We start from the raw sequence: 22,439 nt of genomic DNA on the forward strand, positions 1-22,439 counted from the left end.
TGCCTTTCCTGGAAAATATCATAAGCAAGGCTTTTGCTTATTCGTTCTGGTAATTTTTGTATCTCATTGCACTTTCCCAGATTGAGCATTATAAAATTGCCACTGTCTTTGTGGAAGCAGCAAATCATAAACTTTTTCAACACCATGGCCTTCAAAAGTCATCACTGCCATTTCTGAGCTGGGCAGAGATAAGGGAACTAGCTCCAGTTTCTGACTGAGCAACCAACCAAAGGGCCAAAGAACCAGCAGCTCTGACGTCCAAGGGCAGGAAAGGATGGATGTCCCAGCTAAAGTAAAACAGCAAATTCATCCTTTCCTGACTTCAAAAAAATTAATTAACTTTTCACTCAGATGTATTTGACATATAACATTTTATAATTTTAAGGTATACAACTTGTTGCTTTGATACATTTATATATGGCAATATAATCACCACCCTAGCTTTAGCTAACACCTCTATTATGTCACATAATAGTCATTTCTTTTTGTGGTAAGAACATTTAAGATATAGCCTCTTAGCAATTTTGAAGTATTGCTTCAAATACTTGAAGGATATTGAAGAGATAACTGCACTCCTGTGTTTATTGCAGCATTATTCACTATAGCCCAGATAGAGAAAAAACCTAAGTGCCATGGATGAATGGATAAAAAAGATGTATATATATACACACATATATGTGTGTGTGTATATATATAATCACTATATATAATATATATTATATATATCATATATATAATCACTATATATAATCACTATGTTGTGCATTAGATTTCCAGAACATACTCGTCTTCTAGTTGCAAGTTTGTATCCTTTAACATCTTCCCAATCCCTCCACCCCTCAACCTCTGGTAACCACCATTCTACTATTTCTATGAGTTCAGCCTTTTTAGATTCCACATACAGGCGATATCATATAATATTTGTCTTTCTCTGTCTGGTTTATCTCTGTCACAATGCCCTCAGGGTCCATCCATGTTGTCACAAATAACAGGATTTCCTTCTTTCTTATTGCTGAGTAATATTCCATTGTATATATGTGTATATGTGTGTGTGTGTGTGTGTGTGTGTGTATGTATATAGTTTTTTATATATTCTATATATGTGTGTGTATATATACATATATATATGCCACATCTTTTTTATCCATTCATCCATCGATGGGCACTTAGGTTTTTTCTCTATCTTGGCTATTGTGAATAATGCTGCAATAAACACAGGAGTGCAGTTATCTCTTCAATATCCTATTTTAATTTCTTTCAGGCATATACCCAGAGGTAGGATTGCTGGATCATATGATAGCTGTATTTTTTATTTCTTTTTTTTAAAGATTGTATTTATTTATTTGAGAGAGAAAGAGAGAGAGAGAGCACGAGCAGGGGCAAAGGGAGAAGGAGAGGGAGAAGCAGACTCCCGCTGAGCAGGGAGCATGATGTGGGACTCAATCCCAGGACCCCGAGATCATGACCTGAGCTGATGCTTAACTGACTGAGCCACCCAGGCACCCTTGTATTTTATTTTATTTTAATTTTTTTTAAAGATTTTATTTATTTATTTTGACAGAGAGAGAGAGAGAGACAGTGAGAGAGGGAACACAAGCAGGAGGGGGAGTGGCAGAGGGAGAAGCAGGCTCCCCACTGAGCAGGGAGCCCGATGCAAGGCTCAATCTCAGGACCCTGGGATCATGACCTGAGCCAAAGGCAGACGCTTAACAACTGAGCCACCCAGGCGCCCCTTGTATTTTATTTCTTAAGGAACCTCCATACTGATCCATAGTGGCTAAACCAGTTTATATTCCCATCAACAGGGCACGAAGTTTCCCTTTTCTCCAAATGGTTATCAACACTGGTTATTTCTTGTCTTCTTGATGATAGCCATTCTAACAGATGTGAGGTGATATGTCATTATGGTTTTGATACGGGTTTTCCTGATGATTAGTGATGTTGAGCATCTTTTCATGTACCTGTTGGCCATTTTGATGTCTTCTTTAGAAAAATGTCTATTCAGTTTCTGTGCCTCTTTGCTTTATTCAGGCCTTCAAAGGATTGAATGAATAATGCCCATCTGCACTGGTCAGGACAGTATTCTACAGATTCAAATGTTAATCTCTTCTGGAAACACCATCACAGCCATACCCAGAAATAATGCTTTACCAGCTATCTGGGCATCCCTTAGTTCACTCAAATTGATACATAAAATTAACCATCCCACCAACCTCAGACAAACTCAATCTGAAACCAGGATAAAAATGAAACAAAGCAAGGCCAGTCCACAGTTTTGCCCAAGCACAGGCAAAAACAAGGTCATTGTGCAACCCCCCACAATACCAAACATCCCTCTCTCTTGCTATGGTGACGATTTAGGCACCCAGTCATGAAATTGCTCTGGCTTTCTGACAGCATCCCGTCTGGAGCAAACCCCCACTTTCTTGGATCCTCTCCCAAATCACCTAACTGAAGCTCAAGTCCTGTAAAGATGTTCTTTCTAACACTCTCTTACTGAGGTCCCCATGATCTCCACCACATGTTCTTCCTCACTGAAATAAGTAATAAATCCAGATTGTTCAACTACAGTTGTGCTCCCGGTGGTCTTTGGCTGAAGGGCACTGTCAATGTGAGGGGATGGAAATCCATGTTATAGATGAATTTTTGTGTTTGAGAATATTACTCTTTAATAGTAAAATAGAGATCCCCAAAATCACTGCATTCCGAAAGAAGTGAAATGTAAGCAAACCCAATGTGAAAACAACTGTACAGAATTGCTGAGGGCACAGACAGGGAAAATGAAGAGAGTAGGTTGGTTGATCATCATTCTCCTCCTTGATAGAGGGTGGCTTACTGCAAGTGACCCCAGAGGGAGGGGGTAGGAAGACAGTTTGTAGGCTTGAAGGCCAAAAGGAATGTTAGCTGTTTTCTCCCTTTGTGCCAACTGATGTGCAGACACAGTTTCATGTCATTCTCACACTAGTCCTGCAAGGCAGATTTTATCACCGTCACCACCACTGACTTGAATGATGGAGAACAGGGCCTGGAGAGAGGTTAAAAAACATATGCAACAACATGGAGAGAAGCCAGAGGATCTGCGAGACTCTAAGTTTCATGGACAAGATACTACACCACTGGTCTCTAAGTGCTGCCAAATATTTGCACACCAGTGGAAAGAAACCTTTTTAAATGAAGAGCTAAGCCAGGAAAAAAAACCATTGAATACTGAATTTTTTTTTAAAAAGTGTTATTTTAAAATTAGATGTAATATTACAACTATTGTTAAAGTATTCTTATTTTCTCATTATTCAAGTATTTTTTTTTCCTTTTGAAAAATAAATTTTTGGTTAAAATTTCAAAAATGATATAACCTGTGAGCATTGCATTCTCTGAATGTAATACTGCTATAGTGAATAAATTTTGTTGTTAAATAAAAGAATTTTGAATCTAGTTGATGTACTTTTTAAAATTTTACTGACCTCCTAAATTGCTTAATGAAATGATGTTTCTCACTCTACTTCTTAATATTGAGTTTATTTTTTAAAATTTATTTTTTATAAATCATGTTGATTGGTACTATTATGTTGATAGTACCTTTGATAAGATGTAATGAGAAGGGTACTTGACCTCTGTGGTTTTCCTCCCCAAAATATACAACCCTGTCTAATCCTGAGAAAAGTCCTGAGAAAAATATCAGTCCCATTTTAGGGGACATTCTGCAAAATAACTGCTCAATACTCCTCAAAACTGTCAAGGTCATCAAAAACAAGGAAAGTATGAGAAATGGTGGGAGCCAAGAGGAGCTTAAGGAGATATAATGACTTAATATAATGTTTTCCCTCTACATCTTTGCAATACTTTGTACTACTAGATACTGAATCTTCGCCAGGATTTCAGTTAATGGTTTTAGTATTCGTTGCTGATCATTACCCAAAATCTATTCATTGGAGTTGTAGATAATGATTTCTCTAATTTTATGGGGTTTTAGAAATCAGTAATGGATATTGATTTTTATTGAATACCTTTTCTGCATCTATCAAAATGATCATATTTTTCAGTAAATGATTATTACATTCCTGGGATCAACATTGCTCATTATATTTTGTTCATGAACTGCTGAATTATACTTAACGTATGTAGCAATTTTAAATCTATTTTCAAAAAGTAATTATAATTCTATTTTTTCTTATAACATTCTTGTTTGTTTTGATGCCAAGGTTATACTTGTTTTAGAAAATGAGTGAGTAGCTCTTCCCCGGGTCCACGCTGGACTTACCATATCCTCGATCTTGAAGATGCGTTTACAAAGGAGCACTGCAGGCTACTCACCAGTGTTAAGTGTCGTCCTTCCAGACACTGACCCAAGAGTGTCACCAGTTGGTTGTGCAGCTCTAGTGGTTTTTATTTTTACTCATGAAAGGAAGGAAGGAAGGAAGTATGGAAGGAAGGAGGGATGGAAGGAAGGATGGAAGGATAGACAAGCAGAAAGGACAAACAAATAAAAAGTAACTATCCATTCATCAGCTAGAGAAAGCCATAATCAATGGTTTGGCTTTATCTTTCTTAATAATTGACTCTTTCATGGAGTTATTGACCAATTAAAAAATCTGCTTTTTAGTGAAGATTGAAATTGTTAGTGAAAGTTATTTCTTGTACCAAACTGTTCTTTCATTTGACTACTTTGTTTAAAGAATTAAGAGAAAATAAATAATTACAATGGTTATTTTATTTTATAGGGTTATTGACTGCAGATTGCAGTCACCATGTCTGACTCAGTAATTCTTCGCAGTGTGAAGAGATTTGGAGAGGACAATTATGGTTTAGAGTCAGAAAGATTCCGTAAGTGGACTTTTTCTCTTACTGTCTCTTACATAAAAAGAGGTTAGACAAGCTAGTGAACTTTCAAGGGGCAGAAGAAAACCAACAATAATATGGAGAACAATTACTGGATGCATTTCTTACCCACAAATGGGTGGTTCTCTCCAGAATCGATGTAATGGAATATTTGAAAATGACAGGTAAAAACACATGAAGTGTGGGTGAATGCGGGGTGGCTGCGTACACTGAAGGACGCAACCAGTGGAATTGGTACCTTTTGCAAGACTGAAATCATGGCAGGTCCAGAAATTAATGCCCAATTCCATTTCACTGATATCAAAACATGTTTCAACTCTTATACTCTCACAGGTAGAATGAGTTATGTACTGGCTACATATGGAGGCATTGCTTTGATGGTCTTATACTTCAAATTAAGGTCTAAAAAAGCACCAGCTGTGAAAGCAGCATAAACGGATTTTAAACTGTACCTCACCTGTTAAGTTCCCATGCCTGGAGAAGCTAATGTCAACTCATCATGTAATACTCAACCTGTACAATAAATTAAGAACCTAGGAAAAAGAAACCACACAAAGTGTGGGTGAATGAAAGTATCTCATCTATAAATATCCAGCATTGGTTATTATTATTGCCTTTATCCATCTATTGTTATAATTGATTATAGTAGTAATTATTTAGTGAGAAACTACCAAGACTGTGCTGGCCAGAATGAGATAATGGGAAAGAGGACCCATACATTAGTACCTAACATCTAGTGAGCACAAGTGATTCCAAGCAATTATTATTATTATTATTTTTTAAAGATTTATTTACTTATTTGAGGGAGGGAGAGAGAGTGCCCAAGCAGAGGAAAGGGCAGAGGGAAAACATAGGGGAAGCAGACTTCCCACTGAATGCTGAGGGGAAGCCCAACTGAGGGGGCTCCATCTCGGATCCTGAGACCGTGACCTGAGCTGAAACCAAGAGTCGGATGCTTAACCGATTGAGCCACCCAGGTGCCCCGCAATTATTAGTTTTTTATTTATTTATTTATTTATTTAATTTAATTTAATTTAATTTAATTTTTTTTTAAAGATTTTATTTATTTATTTGAGAGAGAGAGAATGAGAGAGAGAGAGCATGAGAGTGGGGAGGGTCAGAGGGAGAAGCAGACTCCCTGCCGAGCAGGGAGCCCGATGCGGGACTCGATCCAGGGACTCCAGGATCATGACCTGAGCCGAAGGCAGTTGCTTAACCAACTGAGCCACCCAGGCGCCCAATTATTAGTTTTTTAAACAAATCCTATGATTTTACAACTTACAGAAGAAAAAATGAGACTTGAATAAATTTTTTAAAACTTGGCAAAGATTACATAACCAATAATTAATGGAGCCATCATCCTAATCCAGTTCTGATTCCTAAACCCAAGATATTTAATCTCTATCTGTACTATAATGTCTCTTTACTCTTACTTAAATTAAATTAATTAAAATGCCAGGGAATCAGGATGTGTTGTCCCATGGCGGTGGTTGACATTAACACCATGAAATTCCTTTCCCTGTTTCTTCCCTACACCCATGACCCTGTACCCCCACTTTCACTTCCTACCCTCCATTTGCTCTCATCTATGCTGGGGAAAATCATATCCAGCTCAATCCTGTGGTTTCTCCTGGCATGGGAGTGTCAACATCATCTTACTGTCTAGTTAATTTGCAGTCTCAATTTTAAACAGATAAATTCTCATGTTTCTAAGAAACAAAACAATAAATACTCATTTTACTCAGTAGTTCAAAAAATTAGATTTTATTCAGCTAATTTAAAAATGTTGGCCTCCTGTTGACATTCAGAAAATACAAATATGTCATATCCTGTAGAAATATTGAAAAATGTAGTCAAGCTAGCAGTCCTGAACCTGACAGAGTGTTTTCTTGTGTAATGAGAGACAGAGAGAGAGAGAATGAAAAAAAAGGAGGGAAAGGCAAATAGTCATTTTGCTGTGTTCCATGAATAAAGCTAATTTATGGGAATGTTTTCCTGGAGCAAAATTGTTAATGACTATGTTGTTGTGTCATTATTAACTGCTTTGTGCATTGTTTTTATCCTGACAGATAACAATGATAAGAATTCAAGGTAAGTGACTATTTCAACAATACATCATCTTTTCTAGAATAACTCCCTAATAGTCCTTTTAAAGACACAAAACAGAGATAATATTTTCATGCATCTTGTACTTCTTAGAAAATGGCATAGGTAATCCATTCCTTTTCTCTTTAAAACATTGCTGTAATTGATTTCAAAAACCTTTTGAAATATTCCTTCTGTATTGGGTCCAAATCTCCTCCGTGTATCCAGTAACACCACAGAATTTCTAACCTAAATGGGCAGAGGAAAAGTTGAACAATTATGATTTCATGAGCACAGGGGAGATCCATAAACCTCAAATTCTTCCCATAGACAAATACTAGAACCCTAAAATTTAATTACTAGATACTTCTCTTTAGTTTGAGAGTTTAAATTCTCATATAAAAATGTCAGTTAATCATACATTGGTATAAAAGTAGGATTAGACAGAGTCTAACCTGAGAAGACAGAAGGCAGGCACCAGGCAAGTTCCTAGAAAGAGGTGGTAGGAAGGCAGAGGTTGAAGTTATATAGGAAATTCTAAGTAATTATATAAGAAAATCTAAGTAAGTAGAGTGCTAGGGTCAGCCTGGGCCTAGAAGAACCACGCTTTTCTCACTGGGTAGAAAAAAGATGAAAGCAGGTGTGGGTGTAGATGAATGGCAATGAGAGAATGAATAGGAAGTTTGAGTGAATTCTTCAGTTTTTAGAGGAGATGAATCCATCTTCTGATACATGTGGTAATGTAGAATGAGAAGATCATGGTGAAAGTTTGAGAAAGCTGTGGAGGCAAATGGAACAATCTGTAGACAGATGAAGTACAGTGCTGTAGATTGAGCTAAGACTGGAGATAATATTCATTCATTCATTCATTCATTCATCCATTCATTTCACAAATATTAATTAAGTGCCTACCAGGTGCAGGCACTATTACAAGGGCTTAGGATACAGAAAAGAACAAAATGGGTCAAAACATCTGTCCTTGAGGAGTTTACATTTTAGTGAGGGTGACATAATATGCACCATAAATAAATACAATATATAGCATGGTAGCTAGTAATAATCTATCACTTTCTTTCTAAGAAAAAAAAAAAAGCAAACATGGAATGGAGATACGGAATGATGTGGGGAGAAAGTTGAAATTTTAAAGGCTTTGGCCAGGGAAGGTCCCATTGAGAAGGTGAGTTATGAGGGAAAGTCTGAAGGAGATGAGGGGGTTGGTCATGCAGGTATCTGAAGAAAGAGCATTCTGGCGAGAGGAAACAGCAAGTGCAAATGGTCAGAAGTGAGAATAAATTTGACCTGAACAAAGGTCAGCAAAGAGGCCAAGTGGCTCGGGTGCTGAGAATTGGAGTGCAGTAGGAGGAGACAAGTTCAGAGAGCCAATTGGCCAGACCGTGGAGGGCCTTGGGCATCTCAGCAAGGACTTGGGATTCTACTCTGAGCTGGAGGGGAAGCTTAGGGCAGCTGACTGTCAGGCATGGCATGTATTGGCATCAGTTCACATGATGGAAAGCTTGTCTCCAGCAGGCCCCACAGCCTGGCTTTGGGAGGACGGGGCAAACAGCTGCATGGAGGCAGAGATGGAGTTTCCAAAGATGTAGTCGGGAAAAGGATTAAGGATGATGGTAAGAATGTAGTCCAAATGGCTGGTGTGGGATCTGGGATGCATGGGGAAGAAAGCACAATCTTGATGGGGTTTTAACATTTGTAAATTAATGAGGGTTTAAGGGACTGCAGACCTCAACTAAGATGACAAATAGGTGTAGAAGGAGGAAGGAAGTGACAAAACAGCATGCATAGGCCATCCCAGAATGCCAATGGAGTAGAGTAGTTTCTGGTGAAAGAAAGGTCCAGGGTGTATCCATGAATGGATGACTCAGGTGAAGTAGAGATCCCTGGAGTTGAGACAGTCAAAGATGGGTTAGATACAACTTTATGAGAAATGAAATGAGTAAGAAATACTAAGGAAATACAATTTTATGGGAAGTATGGGAGTTTTTAAAACTTTCCCATCATATCAGTACTATTTAATGTAGTTGTAAAATTTTTAAGTGCTAGAAGGAAGCTTTAAATCAGCTAATCCAACCACCTCAACTTACATTACAATGAAATGTAAATAGAAACAGGTTGAGGGTCAAGGCTGAGGTCCAACAGTTTTATGTTAGTATAACTGGGAGTACAGAGCACTTTTTATTTTCTTTCAGTACCTCTCAGAAAAACTTCACTGAATCTCTGCTGAACATGAGATATAGCTATACTGAAATCTCTGGAAGAGGTAAATCTTAAAAATACGCTTGTTTTTAGGATGCTAGGTTTGGCAAGAATTTCTGTCAGTGGGGACTTTATTTCTCACTAAAGGATGACTCATAAAATCCTTACCTAGGGAGAATTTCTCTTTGTTTTGGAAAGAATGGTCTATAAATCCATATGTTTTTCTCTTCAGGTTACAAGATGAGAGGAAAGGTGACAGCAGTCAAGTTGGCTTCTTTCAATTGGTAATAAAACTGTGCTGATTTTTGACATAAATTTTGCAACTGTAAATTGTTCAGATCATGGAGGGAGTGTTAAATCTTTAGTCACTGGCAGGTTTTTAAGTATGGTGTTCACTTTTTCAGTCATAAACTTTGTCTATGTAATAACATGCTAAATGGTTAGAATATATTGGTAATTAAATATAAATCCTGGGGCGCCTGGGTGTCTCAGTCAGTTAAGCATCCAACTCTTGATTTCAGCTCAGGTCATGATCTCAAGGTTGTGAGATTGAGTCCTGTGTTAGGTTCCACACTGGGTGTAGAGCTTGCTTAAGATTCTCTCTCTCCCTCTCCCTCTGTCCCTCCCCACTCTCTCTCTCCCCCCTCTAAATAAATAAATAAATAAAATAATATTAAACACATAAATCTTATCTGATAGATTAGAAAAGTGTCCTGGAAAATAATCACTAAGCCCATAATTATTTTAGTAAAGAAAATCAGCACAGTAATCATACGATGTATATTTATCCTTATGACATATCTTTGGAAATTCCATAGTGTGGTATTTTCCCCAAATTTTCACAAGGTAGAGGCATTTCTAGGCACTAATAGTCACTCTTGTTTGTCAATATCAGTTCTGGGATACAATTTATGCTATTGCTGAATGCTTCACACAGTATTTCTACACAGCTATTGCATCAATGCCAGTGACCACTTCTCACTGAAGTTGTGAATCAATGGCTAAGACCTGAAGTCAGTTCTTGAGGTAAAGAGAATGAATTCAGAGACTAGGAAAGAAATAACATAAACTAGCAATGTAAGAGTCTAGTGTTTTAGATGATTGATATATGACTTATTTTTTTAAAAAGATTTTATTTATTTATTTGAGAGAGAGCAAAAGCGAGAGAGATCACAGAGGGAGAGACAGAGGGAGAAGCAGACTCCCCACTAAGCAGAGAGACTGATGTGGGGCTTGATCCCAGGACCCTGGGATCATGACCTGAGCCAAAGACAGACGCTTAACCAACTGGGCCACCCAGGTCCCCCGATATACCATTTATTTTGATAAAATTAGTGAAAACTCTACTGTTCAACTAAGATGATTCCCATAAAATTTGGTGCTGAATGCTATTTATCAGAATCTAGTAACTAAAATTAAATAGTCCTACTTCTCCTGCTTTTCACCATAGATGATCTCTGAATCCTTTGTTTTTCAAGTTTCGATTCTCTTCAACGACTGACATTTGGCTGATGTTTGTGGGAAGTTTATGTGCATTTCTCCATGGACTATCCCATCCAGGCGTGCTGCTCATTTTTGGCACAATGACAGATGTTTTTATTGAATATGACACTGAATTACAAGAACTCAAGATCCCTGGAAAAGCATGTGTAAACAACACTATAGTATGGATCAACAGCTCCCTTAACCAGAATGTGACAAATGGAACTCGGTGTGGGTAAGCTGCTATTTTTTACTTTTTACTTTTTTTGCTCATATATTAAATTGTAATTCAAAATGTGTAAATGGGATTTTATTAGCTGAACTGGAGTGATATCCAACACAGAGCGAACAAAACATAAATTTAACCCACATTTCTGCAAATTACTCTGCCCTGAGGTTCTTCCTATCTTACCAGGTTTTTAAATCCTAACAAAAAAACAGAATTGGAAATTATCCATTAAATGTGTCACCCAAATTTAAGCACTTGATAGACTATAGGCTTGAGGATGAACACTACCAGTATACTAGGAAGGTCTGCCATGAATTTTACTTGAGTCCTTGTCATGTCTCATGTCTTATATGTAAGACTGCTTTTAGTTCCTTAACTCCTTTCTGTTTCTTAGCTTCTGGGGCTGTGGCTAATGGTCCACTCGATCTTCAGCCTTCTTTCTATAATAGGAAATTCATTAGTGTGCTACAGCACTTGGAGTAGGGGCTGCTTGGTCTCAGTAATTGAGTTTCTATGGAAGAGTGGTGTGGCACTATAAACAGAAGGGGGCCACGCTGTATTAGCTAGAACCCACTGTGCTACTACTCATTTTGTGATAAGCCCAACAGGCTGCCTTGTAAGCAGTGAGTCGTATTGTTCATGGTGCTGACTCACTGTCACAGCATGAACTTTGCAGCCTGGCTCACACTGCCTCAGGGCCAGAACAAGCTCATTTGCATGTATGAACCTGCACACTCAGGTTCAAGAGCCAAGGGCAGGGCACATCCTGACTAGAAAGACACTTGGAATAGCTCCCCTAGGCAAATATATATTTTTCACCTTCTTTTTTTTTTTTTTTTAAAGATTTTATTTATTTGACAGAGAGAGAGAGAGCACAAGGAGGCAGAACAGCAGGGAGAGGGAGAGGAAGAAGCAGGCTCTCCACCGAGCAGGGAGCCTGACGTGGGGCTCGATCCCAGGACCCTGGGATCATGACCTGAGCCGAAGGCAGCCACTTAACCGACTGAGCCACCCAGGCGCCCCTATTTTTCACCTTCTTTTAAAAATTTTTCTACGTATTTCATTTAGATTATGAACAAATCCTTCTAAACCACCGATCTGTTCCATAATATTATCTACTGTTAGGGTGTTCCATTCATTCACTCATTCAACCAAAATTTTTTGAACACCAACTACATACCAGGAACTTGTGTAAGCCTCAAGGATACAGTGGTTATCTTGAGTCATGGTCCTTATCTTCAACATGGCATTTAGGTGTAGTCAGTAAAATCATCATTAAATCAAAGACCATTCAAATATATATGTAGTTACAGCTGGTTAGTACTTGACAGAAAAATACAAGACAATATGCAAAGTGCAGAATTACCCTTTAAAAAACAATAAGCTTAATATTAGAAATAAATTTCCTAATATGTGTGTGTATATATATATATGTGTATATATATATATGTTCTTTTATATATATGTGTATATATATATGTTCTTTTCTAAATTTGGAAGTAAGATTCAGTACAGTTTGTATAAAAGAATTACTGTTGTCAATAACAGTCTTTTAAGTCTTTCTTTTATGTTGCAGGACAAAAATGAATTGTTTTTTACAGAGTAGTTCGACTACAAAATGTAAGGTTAAATTACCTCCCCCTTTGAAAAAAATGCATTCAGACTTATGTATGATGTAAATTGACCCAAATCATTAATAACATTTATGAAGGTAAAATTTTCTAGGGAAAATTCCTGAAAGTATAGCCTGTTATGCCTTAAAATTTGGTAATAAATGTTAGAGGGGCCAAAATTTGAGACATATCTATGATAACAAGTGCTCATAAATATTTATTAGATGATTTAAAGAATGAATCTACCATTAACATCTGTATCACTAACATCCAGTAGAAAAGAATTTACTGTGGCTACCCATTACTCACACTTTATTTGTTCTTACTAGGTCATATACTTGAAGGTGAGCAAATAGTGCAAAGCAAGTAGGGGCTTTCAGAAGCTCATTGGCTTTTGCTGAATTCATATGACACAGAACATGTAAATGGATATTTGTCCTTTTTTTAAAAATTTCATATGAGTATCTGGAATTGTGTAGACCACACCTTTCTCAGGCCTTTTCTTTACCAGGATCTCCTTTGATGAGTTAAATACTTTAACTGTGAATTATTATGGTCTCTGACATGACTACTGTTTTACTTCTGGGTAAATATTTGTTTAGCTTTTATGTAGTTAAGATCACTGTGAAAATGGACTTGGGTGGGACAGAAGAGAAGGGAGTAGACACTTTGCTACCTCTAAGTAATTAACAAGCCTCCAGAATTACTCAACTCTTTTGCACATTTTTTCTTGGAAAAAGTATATCATTAAAAGTACAATTTCTCCACCTATTATATTAGGTATATTAGTCTTGGACAAGGCTACTCCATGATTTTATCAACATAAGCATGCATGTGTAATGGTAGGAGCAGGTTTTTCTCTTTCATTTCACTGGTTGGTTTCTACATATCAATTGTAATCCATTGGATGGAATTTTTAGGCAAAGCCTTCCAAATGGCTCTCAGTGCATAATGCTGAAAAGTATTATAGAACATCAGGCCGCCTGATTAGTTTATCAGTATTTATTTGCTCCGAATAGTCAAATAATAAGGCAAAAGAATGAGAAATGCCTGAAGGGGAAGTCCAAAGAGTCCAAATACCACAGTGCAGCTTCTTTTTATTTTCTTTTATCCAATTGAAGTGTAAAAATTCAAACGGGAAACCACAAAGTCTTGTGACTTAATTGTGGAAGTGACATACCATAATTGCTGCCATTTTCTATTGGTCACACAACCAACCCTGGTATAATCTGGGAAGGGACCATACAACAGTGTGAATACCAGGAGACAAGAACAATTAGGGGCTCCTTAGAGGCTGACTACTGCAGCCATTGAGAAGTTTGATTCCTCATTCCCCCACATGTGAATGCATCAAAGTAGGAACCAGCCTGCATTTTCTCTTGGATTTCAGTCTGTTTTGTTAACAATGTTCAGTTAGTGTATGCATTCAAGCACTATGTTGAAGTTAGACACTGTAAAACCATACATTTTTAAAACAGCTTTATTGAGACACAATTCACATACCATGAAATTTACCAACTTAAGGTGTACAACTCAATGGTTTTTAGTATTTCACAGAGTTGTGCACCCACCACTATAATCAATTTTAGAACATTTTTATTACTACAAAAAGAAACCCATACTCCTTAGCTATCACTCTCCAATTCCCCCATTCCTCCTTCAGCCCTAGACAACCACTAATCTACTTTCTGACTCTCTAGATTTGCCTATTCTGGACATTCCATGCAAATGGAATCCCACAATATGTGGTCCTTTGTGATTGGCTTCTTTAACTTAATGTTTTCAAGGTTCATCATACTGTAGCATGAATTAGGACAGCCTAGCATGTGTCTATCCTGGAGAATGCTCCATGTGCACTTCTGGGGAATATGTATTTTGTTATTATTGGATGGAATGTTCAAAAGATGTCTGTTAGGTCTAATTGGTTTATGGTGTTATTCAAGTCTTCTATTCCTAGTTGTTCTATCCAATACTGAAAGTATGGAGTTGTGATCTCTGACTATTACCATTGAACTATCTATTTCTACCCTTGAATCTGTCACACTTTGCTTCATGTGTTTGGGGGGCTCTGTTTTTAGATGCATATATGCTTAAAATTGCTATAATCTTTCGGTAGATTGACCCTTTTATCATTACCAAATGATTTTTATTTCTAGTAGCAATTTTTTTAAGTTTATTTTGTCTTATATTAGTATAGCCACTCTTGGTTTGTTATGGTTGCTCTTTACCATGACACATCTTTTTCTATACTACTTTCAACTTGTTCAAATTTTTGAATCAAAAATGTGTCTCCTGTAGACAGCCTATAGTTGGAGCTTGTTTTTTTTTTTTTTTTTAATTTATCCAGTCTGACAATCTTTGCTTTTTGATTGGATTATTTAATCCATTACATATAAAACCAACCTACCTGAGTCTAAAAGAGTGGATAAAAGAAGGTTAGAGATCTCAGGACCCAAATAATGACATGGTTGTGAGTTCCTTCGATTTTCTTTAGGCCTCATATGTACTTGATTGGGTGTTGGGAAAGCTGTAACCTAGAAATACCAATGAGCACAGACCACAAAACTCAATAAAATTCTGCTCTCTCTAGATAATAGACCACAAAGAGGCAGCCTGACAGAAGAATTTCAGGCAATAACTATTCTACTCAAGCCAACACCACAGAACAAAACAAAACACACATAACCTCACTCTTACCCATGCCAGCAAAGGTTGAGTTGGGGGCCTAGACATTCATCTTTGCCAGGTATCAGTGAGCCCCTGCTGTGTCTCTCCCCTACCCAACTCCTGTGGTGTCAGTGAAGAATATGTAGAGGCCTCAACCACCCCCAATGTAATGAGAAACATCCTGCTTGGGTAGGATCAGAGAGTCAGAACATTCATCACCACCCCTGTGGAAGAGAAAATCAAGACATTTTCAGATGAGGGAGATGAAGAGAATTTATTGCCAGCTGACTTACCTAAAGGAATGGCTAAAGGAAGTTCTTTGAACAGAAAGGAAACAATAAAATAAATCTTGGATATTAAGTAGGAAGAACATGGTAAGCAAAACCATGGGTAAATATAATAGACTTTCCTCCTCCTTCTGAGTTTTCTAAATTATGTTTGATGGTGGAAGCAAAAATGCAAACACTGTCTGATATGGTCCTATTGTAACACTGTCTGAGGTGAGTGTGATTTGGAAATATTAAAGACAATTAAAACATTAACAGGGGAGAGTAAGGGTATATAAAGGGAGTTAGTTTTGTTTGTTTGTTTTTTAAAGATATTATTTATTTATTTGACAGAGAGAGACAGCAAGAGAGGGAACACAAGCAGGGGGAGTGGGAGAGGGAGAAGCAGGCTTCCCACTGAGCAGGGAGCCCGATACGGGGCTCGATCCCAGGATGCTGGGATCATGACCTGAGCTGAAGGCAGATGCGTAACGACTGAGCCACCCAGGCACCCTGGGAGTTAGTGTTTTTATACCCTGTGCAAACTGGTAAAATGACACTAGCTGACTATAATAAGTGATATACCTATAATGGAATTCCTAGAGCAACCACTAAAAAAGCTATACAAAGAGATACAGTCAAAAACCCTACAGATAAATTAAAATTGAATTCTAAAAAATGTTTGAGGGGCGCCTGGCTGGCTCAGTCAGTTAAGCATCTGACTCTTGATCTCAGCTCAGGTCTTGATCTCAGGGTTGTGAGTTCAAGCCCAGCATTGGGCTCCATGCTAGGCGTGGAGCCTACTTAAAATAAAATAATAAGATTAAATAAAATAAATTAAAAATTTTTAAAAATTTGAGTAGCCCATAAGAAAGCAGGGGGAAGAAAACAGAAAAATAAAAAACAGAAAGAACAAACAGAACACAAAAAATAAAATGTTACACTTGAGCCCTAACATATCAATAATTATATTAAATTTAAATGATTTAAATATACTAAATAAGACAGAGATTGGCAGAATGGGTTTTAAGATAATCCAACTACATGCTATTTATGAGAAAATCACTTTAAAAAATATAGGCAAGTTGAGGGGTGCCTGGGTGGCTCAGTCGGTTAAGCGTTTGACTCTTGGTTTTGGCTCAGGTCATGATCTCAGGGTTATGAGATGGAGCCCGGCCTTGGGCTCTGTGTTCAGCTGGGAGTCTCCTTGAGATACTTTCTTCTCTCTCTCCCTCTGCCCCTCCTCCTGCTCGCACTTTCTCTCTCTAAAGAATGGAAAAAGATTTATCATGCAAACATTAATCAAAAGAAAGCAGAAATGGCTATACTGATATGAGATAAAATAGACTTTGGAACAAAGAAAATTCCAGAGACAAAGAGGGACATTATACAGTGATAAAAGGGTCAATCTGCCAGGAAGACACAGCAATCTTAAATGTGTACTCACGAAACAACAGAACTGCAAAACATGTGAAGCAACAACTGATAGAACGGAAAGAAAAAAGAGACAAATCAAAATTATAGTAGACCCCTTAAATATCCATCTCTCACCAATTTATAGAACAGGTAGACATAAAATTATCAAGGATATAGAAGAACTCAACACCAGCAACCAACAGGATCTAATTGACATCTATAGAACATTTCACTCAACAACCACATAATACATATTTTTTTCAAGTGCCTACAGATAGACCATACCCTGAGCCATGAAACAAACCTCAACAAATGTAAAATAATTGAAATAATAGAGTGCATTCTCTGACCACAATGGAATCAAAGTAGAAATCAAAACGAGAGATAATGGAAAACCTCCAAATTCTTGGGAATCAGACAATAGACTTCTAAATAATCCATAGGTCAAAGATGAAGTCTCAAGGGAAAAGTTTTAAAAATTGAACTGGATGAAAAGGAAAACAGAAAATGTAAAAATCTGTAGGACACAGCTCATACAGGGCTGAGAGGAAAATTTATAGCACTAAATGCATACATTACAAAAGAGGAAACATCTCAAATTAAACATCTAAGTTTCCAACTCAAGAACCTAGAAGAAGAGCAAAATACAGAAATGTATACAGAAAATGTATGAGAGGATATAATAAAGATAAAACAAACAAATAACGGGAAATCAATGAAATACACCATAACCAAGTAGAGTATATTCTAGAGAAGCATACATGGTTCAGTATAAGAAAAACAGTCAATGTAATCCACCATGTTAGCAGGTTAATACAGAAAACCACGTGATGATCTCTATCAATGTAGAAAAAGCATTTAAAATTTCAATATCCATCCATAATAAAAACTCAGAAAACTAGGAACGGAAAGGAACTTCTTCAACTATAAAAGGACATCTACAAAAAAGTCCTATGGCTAACATTATACTTAAAGGTGGAAGATTGAATATTTTCTCCCTAAGACTGGAAACAAGGCAAGGATAGATGCTTTCACTGCTATTATTCAACACAGTACTCAAAGTTCTAGCTTATACAATAAGGAAGGAAAAGAATATTGATTTAATACTTAATACACTACTGAACTGTACACTTAAAAATGGTTAAGTTGGTAAATTTTATGTTATGTGTTCTTTATTACAATCAAAAAATTTTTAATGAAAAATACAAATCTAAAAGGAAGAAATACACCCATTTATTTTGGATATGATATTATTGTCAACATAGAAAATTCCAAAGGATCTACAAAAATATCCTAGAACAAATAAATGAGTTTAGCAAAGTCATAAAATACCAGATAAACATACAAAATTTAGTGGTATTTCTACCTACTAGCATTGAACATGTGGGCACCAAAATTCAAAATATAATGCCAAAAATTAAAATAAAACAAAACAAAACAAAACAAAATACAATGCCATTTACAATTGTTCAAAAAATTTATTTAGGTGTAAATCTAACAAAACATGTACAGGACTTACATGCTGAAAAATGCAACATGCTGATGAAAGAAATCAAAGACCTAAATAGATGGAGAGACATACCTTGCTAATGAATTGGAAAATTCAGTATAGTAAAGATGTCAATTCCCCCAAACTAATATGTAGCTATAATGAAATTCCTATCAAAATCTCAGCAAGATATTTTAATAGATATAGACAAGATAACTCTAAAATTTATATCAAAAGGCAAAAGAACTAGAATATCTAAAACAACTTTGAAAAAGAAGAATAAAGTGTGAGGAAACAGTCTACCTGATTTCAAGACATATTATATAGCTACAGCAATCAAAGTTGTGTGGTATTGACAGAGGAACAGAACAGAGACCTCAAACATAGACCCATGCAAACATGTCCAATTAATTGTTGGCAAAGGTGGAAAGGAAATTCAATGGAGAAAATACAAACTTTTTATCAAATGGTGTATGACTAGTTGGACATCCGTAGGGAAAAAAATGAACCCATACAAAAAATAGCTCTAAATGGGTTTTGGACTTAAATGTTAAAAATAAACTATAAACTTTTAGAAAAATATGTGGGCGACCATTTTCATGTCTAAGGCTAGACAAAGAGCTTTTAGACTTGACACTAAAAGTACAATCCATAAAAAGAAAAATTGTTGAATTGGATTTCATCAAAATGAAAAACTTCAGCTCTGCAAAAGACCCTGTGAAGAGGATGAAAAGAAAATCTACAGACTGGGAGAGCATATTTGTGAATTATATATCTAACAAAGGACTAGGATCTAGAAAATAAAAAGCTCTCCAAATTCAATGGTTAGAAAAACTCCAATTTGAATATGGGAAAAACACAAGAACAGACATTTCACTAAGGATATAAAGATGGCAAATGAGCACATGAAAAGATACTTAGCAACATTGGTGGTTAGGGAATGCAAATTAAAATCAAAATGAGATATCAGCACAAATCTATCAAAATGGCTAAAATAAAATAGTAATAACACCAGAGCTGGTGGGGATGTGGGAGAATGGATCACTTACACCTTGCTGGTGGGAATGCAAAATGGTGCAGCCACTCTGGAAAATAGTTTGACAATTAAAAAAAAAAATTAAGCATGCAAGTCTTATACAACCCAGAAATTCTACTGTTGGGGATTTATCCCAGAGAAATGAAAACCTATACATAAAGGTTATAGATGCTTTATTTGTAACAAAAACTGGAAACAACCCAGATATCCTTCAATGGGTGAGTGGTTAAACCAACTGTGATACATTTGTATCATGGAATACTACTTAACAATAGAGAGGAACAAATAATTTATGAAACTTTAAAGAATTATGCTGAGTGAAAAAAAAAAAGCCAACCAACACCAAAAGGTTATATACTGTGTGATTCCATTTATATAATATTCTTCAAATGATAAAACTGTAGCAATAGCGAACAGATAGGAGGTAGCCAGGGATTAAGGGGGGAGTGGAGGCTGGATGCAAGCATGTGTAGATGTAAAAGGTGACATGAACAATCGTTGGGGTGATGAGAACATTCTGATCTTGATTATATCAATGTCAACATCCTGGTTGTGATATTGCCCTGTCGTTTTGCAAGGTATTACCAAAGGGCGTATATCTTTTTGTATTACTTCTCACAATTGCATGAGAATCCACACTTACCTCAAAATAAAAAGTTGCGTGAAAAACAAACCAACAAAAAAATAGCTTCCTGGGTGAAAAAAAATTGTCATAGATTCTCTGAAAGGAAATTCCAGCCATTCTGGCAGTAAGTTACCACAGTGTATAGATGTTCTGTAAAGCAGCTTTACCCAGTGATCTGCCATTTGTCCACAGGCTGATGTCCTATGCATTAAGACAGAGGCTCCAACATTCTGAGAGTAGGACGTGGGCACGTTTCTGCCAACCTGTGATGCTCATTTTGGAGCTGACACTGATTTCACTCTAAAATGTTAATGCTACAGGGTCTACAGTGCATGAAAACCATTGAAAGGAAAACTCCATGTTAAGCAATGCACCTTGTTATAAAGACCTCCTAGGTATTTAAAAATGAAAGTCCTATGGCTTTAGTAAATCTGAAACCTTGAGGTATAAATTGAGTACTTTGATTTTATGCTGCATTTATTTTTCATTAAAAGCAAGTAAGAATCCACATATCTTAATAATTTGTAAAATATATCTTACCTCTCCCCCCTAATTGTCATCTTTCTGCCCTCTCCTCTCTTCAACAAATGAGCCAGGAGAATCTTAATTTAGTCAAGTAGATGTATGTCAATTTTGCTGTTAAAAAGAAAGGCACCCATTTGGTGAGCCAAATCGCCTGCACAGTTTAAAAAATCCTTTCCAGGATTTTATAACCACAAGAAAACTTTCCACCAGATGATAAAAAATTTGATGTGCAGTCAAAGGAGCCAAGCCAGCCTGCTTGTTTCCTTCCTATCAGTTTTTCTGATAGGTTTGTCCTGTTGTTCCAGAAATATTCTCAAGTAGTTTCTAAAACCCTAATAACTTCTTATCCCCAAGAATAAAATAAAAATGAGTTCACCATTCATCTCTGGGGTGCCTCAGGAATGAACAGAATCATAAACTACACATGTCCTTATCCACACCATCCAGCAATGATATAATTCTCCTGAAGTTTGCCCCGATAAATTCTGGAGATGGGTCAGTGCTCAGTATTTTCAGTCTGAGTGGGTCTGTTTGTACCCTGCAGCTGTGTCTTCCATGGCAGCCATTTTGTCCCCTCTGCTTAGAGCGTGTGTAGAAGGAACGCACCACAGGAAATCTAAGTAAAACTCTTTTGACAAATACTCCTAGTTCTCTGTTTTTGGACACCCAAACTTCATTTCACAATGAAAAATTTCACAGAAAACTAAGAGTGTGGCCTCATTTACACACTAGAAGTCTTTTTCTTCATTATGCATCCTATCCAGAGATACTTAATTTTTGTGAGAACCTCTGATTGTGGATACTTGTATATAAGTTTTTTAGGTCTTGTTCATTCTTGGGGTTCCCTTAAACCATCATAAAAGACCAGAAATGTGGTGAACAGACATATTAGCTGTTTTGGAGACTATCCCTCCAAAGAAGGGTTGACCAAGGCAATTATTTCCCTTCCTTGTAAGTATTTTAAAAGTCAAAGCAAAATAAAGAAACATTTGTTGAGGTCTTGTGTCTGTTATGGGTAAGGTATTGTGCAAGGCTTCGGGCAGTGTGAGCAAGCAGCCTAAACCAAGCCCTTGCCCTCAAGTGGCTTGCAATCTAGCAAAACAAACATAAATCTATTCAGTATAAATATATTCAATGACGATATTGAATGATAGTGCGAGATGGCAATAAAATCTGGCATCATAATAATAATAGCTTGTTCTGAATTAAAGAAATTTTACTTCACCACGTAGTCCAAGTTCAGTAGAGGGAGAGAACAAGTCAAGCTTGGCTCCCAGAAGAGAGGTCTGAGGGGAAGCAGAGAGCTCGGAGGATGGGAGCACCTCTGTGGAAGATGCTGCTTTCCGGTTTTCTAAAGAAATGGACTCGCTATCATTTAGAGCATCCTCAAGGGTCAGAATTGTTATCAACCAAGATGTCAATGTTCCAAGTACCCTATTCTTTATTTTCTGAAAGCAATTTCAGACTACTTTGTGCCTCCCCTCCCTAGCCCTGACAACCCCCAAGCCCTGAGCCGCAGCGTGGTAGCTGCGCTGAAAAAAACAAAAACAAAAAACGCTGTAGAGCTTTCTCGCTATTCCCCACAAATTCTCACCTTAGAAATTGTACCAGAGAGTGAAACCCCCTGGGCAGCAGTCAGCAGAAGGACTAGCTGATAAAGTGTTTTTGTCCTTCTTTGGGATGACGACACACACATTTTTGAGTGTCACTTTGAGATGGAAGAGTTGAAAAGCTGGCTTAGATTCCTGGAGGAGGTAATAGTAAAGCCTCCTGATTTACAGTCCACGCCAGTGTCTTTGCAGACACCAGTCTGGCTTTTTAAAACCTCTCCCTAGCACTGAGTCCTCTATCACTGCGTAAGGAGCCGGAGTGAAGGGCCTCGGTAGACAGAGCACTGGGCTGCCGTCTTACTGCCTCTGGCTTCCAACTGCCAGTGAGTCATTTCTGCCTATAAACAGA

The 22,439-nt window shown here is 37.1% G+C and overlaps 2 protein-coding genes across 2 annotated transcripts in view; both read left to right on the forward strand.

The window, feature by feature from the left end:
• Nucleotides 1–4,793: 4,793 nt before the first annotated feature.
• ABCB11 (ATP binding cassette subfamily B member 11) overlaps nt 4,794–22,439 on the forward strand; it is a 77,921-nt gene continuing 60,275 nt past the window's right edge. Inside the window, exons 1-4 of the mRNA XM_032408661.1 lie at nt 4,794–4,821; nt 6,906–6,927; nt 9,365–9,416; nt 10,611–10,849. Coding sequence (XP_032264552.1) covers nt 10,644–10,849 — 206 coding nt within the window. The 5' untranslated portion in view covers nt 4,794–4,821; nt 6,906–6,927; nt 9,365–9,416; nt 10,611–10,643. The remainder of the gene's footprint in view (nt 4,822–6,905; nt 6,928–9,364; nt 9,417–10,610; nt 10,850–22,439) is intronic.
• On the forward strand, nt 5,094–5,270 carry LOC116630602 (ATP synthase membrane subunit DAPIT, mitochondrial-like). Its single transcript, XM_032401309.1, has one exon. It carries the CDS (start codon nt 5,094–5,096, stop codon nt 5,268–5,270), a length of 177 nt encoding a protein of 58 aa, XP_032257200.1.

Source organism: Phoca vitulina, unplaced genomic scaffold, assembly GCF_004348235.1.
Source record: "Phoca vitulina isolate PV1807 unplaced genomic scaffold, GSC_HSeal_1.0 scaffold1, whole genome shotgun sequence".
Classification (NCBI taxonomy): Eukaryota; Metazoa; Chordata; class Mammalia; order Carnivora; family Phocidae; genus Phoca; species Phoca vitulina.